General features: G+C 47.6%; 1 protein-coding gene across 1 annotated transcript in view; it reads left to right on the forward strand.

Moving 5' to 3' along the window:
* The window catches only part of T265_11299 (hypothetical protein), a gene marked incomplete at both ends in the record, with an annotated part of 36,396 nt that overhangs the window by 18,108 nt on the left and 10,581 nt on the right, over positions 1-7,707 (forward strand). The window contains 8 exons of the mRNA XM_009177920.1: positions 13-231; positions 2,447-2,592; positions 2,873-3,019; positions 3,856-4,028; positions 4,132-4,399; positions 4,492-4,849; positions 4,942-5,301; positions 6,914-7,002. Of these exons, the coding sequence (XP_009176184.1) occupies positions 13-231; positions 2,447-2,592; positions 2,873-3,019; positions 3,856-4,028; positions 4,132-4,399; positions 4,492-4,849; positions 4,942-5,301; positions 6,914-7,002 (1,760 nt within the window). The remainder of the gene's footprint in view (positions 1-12; positions 232-2,446; positions 2,593-2,872; positions 3,020-3,855; positions 4,029-4,131; positions 4,400-4,491; positions 4,850-4,941; positions 5,302-6,913; positions 7,003-7,707) is intronic.

Below are 7,707 nucleotides of genomic sequence, written 5' to 3' on the forward strand. Positions count from 1 at the left end.
TCTCACGCACAGGACTGCTTATCCCCGGGCACAGCGGACCCTACCATGACTACAGTAGCCTTGAAGCGGATTACCTCTCTGGCCACGTGGATTCTGATGCTTTGAAACAGGCTGTGGTGAAGTGCCTAAATTCCCGCATGGACGTAATCCGGGCTGATTTTAACACCCCGGAGATGGCTCGTCTGGTGGAACAGGCCTACCCCTCATCCGAGGCGAATGGTCTTAGCAATGGTAAGTTTGGTCCTCATAACCCCGGCTGATATTCTCGCATCTGCGTTGCATTTTTACAGCTCCTGGTTGGTTTGCTACTCTACGAGACACCATCTGGAGACTGTTAACAACCTATTTGCCGTTTATCAGTTCGGGTAAGTAGTTGACTGTTTAATCAGCTGCCACTTTCTCCCAGGGTGGGAGGGGGCTGAATTCACAGCCGTTTGCTTATTGTGGTGTGTTTCTGGTTGCATGTCTCTCTGTACAGTTCATTTGTGGTGTGTATTTACTTGGTGCATTGTTTTCATTCACTTGCTGTGGATTCATCGGTCTTTGGGTTGTCATGTCCGGTGCCCTGTTGCGTTTGAGGGCAGATAGTGTCACTTATTTTTATCGTACCATTTTCGAGGAAGCAAATGGTTTAAGGGGCGAGATGGCTCCGTGGTTAGAGCGCGACCAGAAGGTCTATGGTTCGAACCTGACCTCTGCATCTCAAAATTCCCTATCTAGGCTCGGGTAACCTGGCAGTATCCCGGCCCTCGTGCTTCCTTCGGGTGGCATGGCAACTAGGCACCCAAGTGGTATTACAGCTGGACGATTTCTTAAAATTTATTAGTGGTCATCGTGGTTTATGGTACCACGGTAACATGTAGGTTGCACACCAGAAGACCAGTGTGGAGAGACCGGCTTTTGGTTACGTACAGGCGGTCTTATGTTCAACACAAATATAACTTTGGGTGGAATATAACAGCGAGGACTTAGCGAAATGCACTCGTTTGCATACCGATTTGGTGTTGATGGAACCCAGCTGCATCTCTCTTTCATGATTTTTCTAAGCAACTGAATGTGCTACACCAGGCCACTTGATAAACGAGGGATTCAACTGGGTTCGAGATGACTCTCCCGTGAAGATCAAATTGATCAAATTGATCGCATGAGTTTATTGGTCAAAATCTATCCAGTTTGGGTTCAAGTAGAACATAAGGTTGGCCGAAACTCGGGGACCGCGCCTACTTGATGAGCCTGAAGAAGGTAACCGCCTATTTTAGACTGCCGAAGTTTCCAGCAACCTTATGAGTAGTGCATTATGTCTACACAATGTATCGCGATATCTCGAATATCGTGACAACTGAAACATGAGGCGGCCTGCTGCAACAGATTCAGTTGCTTGAAAATATCGTAAACAAGAGATTCAGCTGAGTTCCAAGTGAGTCTCCCATCAAAACTAAATTGGTGTGCAAATGAGTAGCGTACTATATTCATACGGAGGGCTTCCTATCCACATCATTATCGCTTTAACGTTTCTCTTCTGCTGACGCGATTCCTCTGACCCACCGATACCTGGTAGAGCCCATCAGCGGTGCACAGTATCGGCTGCAACGTCACCGTCTGTGGTTTACCGATAATACACAAGTGTCAAATAGTCCAGCCACTGTTGACCAGCAGATCCATACCTCATATCGGACACTTATTATTTGATGATTTGCCTGATGACATCATCGAATCATTGGGTTTTCTTTACCATCGGCATCTGTTTGACCCATGCCACCGTGCATTCCGCACAAGGGTGGGTTTTCAGGACGATTGTGTGACCGAAACAGTCACTGAAAAGAACACTGAGTCGCGTTCTGCAGAGACTGATTGTCGCCCCCGAATAGCCTCAGCACACGGCGTTTGTTGGCTGAATCAAACTGTCATAGCTTGGTTGGTCACCTCACAATGAATTGTGATCTCATCAAGTTTTTTAGGCCTCGTAAATAGGGATGGTCGAGAAGTCGAGTTTATTTTACTGGTTTCGTAGCGACTGTACTTCCTCTAACAGGTGAAAACTGCTGTCATCATGTGATGTGTATAGTTGTAGTCAGGTGATTTAACATACAGTTCATGTTACTGTGTTTGTCTGTCCTGATGAAAGCAATTTTCAGTTTGATTAATTCCTCATGCCTCACTTAGCGGAGGGTTTTGCACCACCACCAACGTATAGATGAGTTGGCATGTGTCGCCTTGGTGCTGAAAACTTTCGAACCATTTATTGGTGTAGGCTAGTTTCTTAACAAGAGTATCCCTACATACAGCGACAACAGCGACGCGTCCATGCGATTTTCCTCATACTGCGTGCCAAGCAGCGAACTTCATGCCCTCTTTCATCTGCCTGGCGTTTTGTTCCAGAACTTGAAACTTAAGATTCATCAGTCTTCATCCCACTCCCGCTTTGATTTTCATCCATCACTTGTAGGTGTTGAGAATTTGTCAGTCGATTCCAATGAACCGACAAATGGTTCGTCTTCGGGAATACCAGAGAAATTGTCAACTCTCGAGGAACAGTTGGCGCCGATTGGGGATAGAAGTAGTCTACTCAGCGCGCTACGTGAGGAGTTCCCTGTATGTTATATTTACCTGTTCACATGCCTTCCGTTTTGAAGCTTTTGCCCGACTAGCCTTTCCTTCAAGCCTCATCTTCGGTTAATGTTGCTCCTGTTGGTATAATGTCCCTTTTGCACAACATTTAACACTTCATGACCTTATGACGAGCTACTGGTATTTTACTTACCCTCTTCAGTAGGTACGCTGTGTGCTGATTGATTTTCTTAAGCTCCACCTAAGAACCACGCATCACCAGTTATGACCATGCGTGTTTACGCTCCTCTTTCTTCACCCTTAGGATGCCGGTGATCAGCTGACCACGTGTGTACGGCGTGTGGATCGCCTGCGTTGTTTATGGAGTGTTACCCCAACCGGGCTTCCGCACTTGGGCCACAGCATCCCTCTACGCAAGCTGGCCCGCCTATCTCAGTTTGACGGTGTCCATGTGAGTAATGAATCTGTTGCGCATCTGTGTTCCTATATTGTTTGTGGTTTCATGAAAGGGGTTCATTCTTTTCAGTGCTGACAACCGATAATGGTTATGTAAGAATTCGATTTCGCTCAACTGAGGAGTAAACCAGTGTACACCTTATAAGGTTTTACTGACGTTTAATCCGAAGGTGGATTTTTTCATAAGGACTTCATGCAGTTCTCATATGGGTGAGATGGCCCAAGTGGTTAGAGCATGAATTTACTGACCGGAAGGTCCGTGGCTCAAACCCGGCCTATGCCTATCGAATTCCCCTGCCTAGGCTTGGACAACCTGACAGTATCCCAGCCCTCGTGCAATCTCCGGGTGGCATGGCAGTTAGACACCGAAAGGGTGCTACAGCTAAACGATTTTTTACGATTAGGGGATTGTGACAGTGTATGTACTTCCTGGGGTTCCAGTGCTACGACGCCTGAACAGTTAGTTTCATCAATTTTCGAAAGCGCCTATCTTTCAGCGACTTTCGTCATGGCCTAACCTACCCGTTTGGCTTTTCTCCTATATGAATATATCACGGTTAGTACACGCTCTTCGGGACCCTACAATGAAGTGTGGGTGGCTTTTTGTGAATTAGCTGAATGTTTTCGGACCTGATTCTAATACTCCTAATCTAGTCAAAGGGAAAATGTACTTTGGTGGATTTTAAGGCCTTTGGGACAGGATACGATCTCTGTATCCGTCACTTAGGACTAACCCCTCTCACGACTTGGAGCCCTGTTCACATCGCCTTTCAATAGTTTGGTTGTAAAACTCATCCTACGACTGATGATATTATCGCTTTGGCCCACCAGATCGTTGTCCTCGTCAATAATGTGGCTGCACATCTACGTGGTTCGTGCTCCTGGGATTTGGTCGTCCCGCGTGGTGAGTTCTGCCGCGCCGTACTCTCTGCACTGTTCATCGCTCTGGGTGGTCGCCGCGAACAGTTCACTTGTTTGTTGGGCACAGACTTCCAGTACTCTGGGTAAGCGATTCTCGTTTCTTACTCAAGAAACCGATGTGGACCGATTCGCGATACGCACCGGTTAACCATGCGATATTCATGCTCTCCCTTCCCCTCTATCCAGTGATTACATGCTGGAGTTTTACCGCCTGGTCAGCCTAGTTCCAGAATCAGACTGTGCAGCTGCGAGCGACTGCCCCACTTCCGTAGCCGAGCAGCAGGAAAACGACACGTCTACAAACGATCCATCGGCCGATGGCGGTAGTGCTCGGTGTGCTCTAGGTCAGCTGTTGATGCCGTGTACCGATCTGGTTGATACTGTCTATCTTCGAGCTCATGTTCGGCTGGCTAGTGCGGATCGAGTTCGGAAAAGGCATTTGTTTGAAAAAGGAGTGAGTGACCATTGCGTCAGTCTAACTGACAGCATTTTACTTCGGTTTCTGTGCCATGTCATCTAGTAACTCACTGGTTTTCTTTGTTTCAGTTCCTATCCAAGCTTACTTCTCAACAAGCACCTGTTCACCTTAGTCACCCTCTGCTCTCGAGTTTGCAAGTTGATAGCACCGGGTCTGTTGGGACCTCGGTAACCGTCGTCCGACCAATGCATTCCTGTCCACCTGCCTCTCGAACAGAATGCCCTGCTGCCGCTCAAGCATTGGCTATCTTGGCAGAAGACTGCAGTCTGCCGCTGGTTGAACCACTCGCACCGGGTGCGGAAAAGACAGTTCTCCAGGGTTTGAAGCGTCGTCTCAAGCGTGCCTTTTGTCAACCCGGTAATGTAGCAGTCAACCCGGTGCTAGAGATATATCGTTATGTTATACTTCCAGATGTAAGCGTTGCAGGTGAGGGTTCCACATGATTTGGGCGGTTTCATTCCCCGCTTCGTTTTGTGCTTGGCATATCAACCCGTCGTGTCTGTTCTTTCCTAATTTAGCTCCTCTCATTATTCCACGTTCGGAGAAAAACGGTGGCCCACTCCACATATGCTCTCCAGATGGAGCGGTTGATTGTACGTCCCGTTGGGTCGCACTCCAGACAGCTTTCGCACAAGAAATCCTGCACCCTGGAGATTTGAAGCCAGCAGCTGAGCTTGCTCTGTCTCCCGCAAATCCGGAGAGTGTTGCTAGTCGACTATTACAGGCACTTCCTCCTTGGCCTCAGTTAATGCAGCTACTGGATGCTGCATTCCCTCAACCCGTAAAACAAACCACAGGGAAAGGAAAGACAAAAAGTAAAAAAGGAACAAACTCTGGAGATGGTGACGCTGTGTGCAATGGCCATTCTACAGCCAAAGGTAAGCAACTCAGATTTAACAAAACATTGGCTTTGCATTTCTCTGTAGCAGTATATGGCCTTTATAATATTTTTTGAGGAAGTCGTTTGCTTGGTCTCCTGTAACAATGATCATAAAATGTTGGTTTGGATCTGCCGTTATTCACACAATTTCCAATATCACAGCGGTGCTCTGAGACCAAGAGCACACCTCCGTTCGACTGCACAGAATCCTGTGAAGCTAGAATTCCTGAGGTGGTGAGGCTTTTAGGCAACCCGAAGACACTTGTCTGCTGGTATGAAATGTGTCGCAGTCGTTGCCGTTGTAACCAGCATGAGATCCGACCCATTATTCACCGGTGTGTAATTCTCAGTTCGAAGCAAAATGCCAAGATAACTCAGAAGTAGGGGCGCGAGGCTGTTGCCGTTGAAATTTCTGGCTTCGAGACCATCTCTGGCTTTTGGCCTGGATCTACTCACTAAAGCCTGGTTCGATTGGTTCAGACGCGATCAAAATGAACCTGATGACACTTGATATGTGAACTCTTCCGCAATCCGGCGTAGGTAGGTGGTAACTGTTGCCCTTTTTCAGTGCATAGCTGCGATACAACCCTAAAATGCTCAAGGACTCAAATGCTGCAAGATTTCTCAGGCCTACATAGGAGCAACCGAATATCCAATGCTGGTTGCGAACCACAATCCTCCCGGTTCAACCGCTGAGCTGTCCCAACTGTTTTATTCGACGAACGAGACCTCACTCCTCCCTCGCAGTTTTCCCGGTGAAGGATTCAGATTCGAAGCAGGCCTAAACCCTTACCTATGGACCACCAGCTTTGTAGCACCAGATTGGTGTCCTGGAAGCCGCACGAACACACTTCCGGTCAAATAAACGGACTGCCCAACTACAGGACTCAGTGCATCTGCTTCTGTTTTTGATGTAAATGCAGTTCTGTTCGCGGACCGTGGCCAGCCACAGACTTCTTGAGTAAGTGACACGAACAGTTCCACGGAACACCCATCCTCCATTCACCCCCCATCCAGGCTGCTCGCCGAAGTTGTGCATTTTGGGCGACAATGTGGCATTTGTATGATGGGTCATGTCGGTTCACGTTTGTGCGAACACCCTTCAATCGGTATCGAACCGCCTTAAATGTGACATACCTTGCGGTTCTTTCCTTCTGTTTCGAACACCTAAACGTCCTATCTATGACCCCATATAATGTAGTTTTTACTTCCACCTGATCATTGATGTTTCCAAGCTGCCCTGCCACTCACCTCACCTCCAATGATGACATTCTTTCTCGAGGAAGCGTTTTCATTAATGCGAGCTGAACCTTTGACCTCATTGTTGATGATCAAAAATTGACAATAATGCAACTGTTCAGAAAGATTATTGGAATTAAATCTCTGTCGGTGACGGCTTAGGTGATTCTTCTGTGGAACTGCACTTTGACGAATGCATCTAAATGGTTAATGTTATGCCGATGTAGACGATATTTTTTGCCCTGTGCTTTCAACTTTCGTTAGACTATTGCAGGACCATTTGTGCGTCAGCCCATAGGGTGTACATTCCTGTACACCTGCACTTGTAAAGATGTTTCCATATGTCACATTCTTCGTCTCTCATCATTCAGGCGATGCAACCAGCCAACAAACCACCGGGGATACCGTAGACCCTAACCGGCTAGAAATTCGGGTCGGACGGATTATCACAGCCAAAAAGGTAGGATTCGGTGTCATTTTCAATCCTTACACTCTTTCTGGTAGTCCAGGCTTGTGTCTTCTGAAGACTATTGATCGTACTATCGAGTAATTTAGGGTCGTTGAACCATCACTTGTCATGTTGGCACCCTGGAGTTTCATCACACGGGCTTTTGCAAGGGTGCTTCGTCGCATCCTTCGATACCCGTCATTTGCCCCATAAATTAGTCTCCTTCTATAGATGGCCGCGATTCAGCATGTTTCGTCGACATGGTGCCGTGTGCTACTGAATCTTTTACTGCCGTATCATCCCACTAGACTGACGAACTTGAAAAGGAAGAGAGAAATTCTCCGGTTGCTGGAGCGGAGGTCACATAGCATGTAAACCTTGATCGCCCTTCGGAAGAAGAAATAAGGTATGAAGTAGCCGTACTGAAACGTGAGAAGGCACCAGGACCGGAGGGTCTGTATCCAGCCCTCTTCAAAGAAGGCGGAACTTCCCTGGTGACCCACTTGACAAAGCTTATTGGTACTATGTGGGACGAAGAGCCGTGTAAAGGTCTACGGGAAGCTCTCTCCTGAGTTCACCACATCAAGTGGTGTCCGACAGGGTTGTCCTCTTTCACCTTTCCTCTTTAACTTCGTCATTGATACGATCATGGAAGACTCCCCCCCAGCCTCTAATGCCTGTGGGGTCGAAGTGCTCCCTGGGCCTCCGCTCACAGAC

This window comes from Opisthorchis viverrini (genome assembly GCF_000715545.1).
Source record: "Opisthorchis viverrini unplaced genomic scaffold opera_v5_485, whole genome shotgun sequence".
Lineage (NCBI taxonomy): Eukaryota > Metazoa > Platyhelminthes > Trematoda > Opisthorchiida > Opisthorchiidae > Opisthorchis > Opisthorchis viverrini.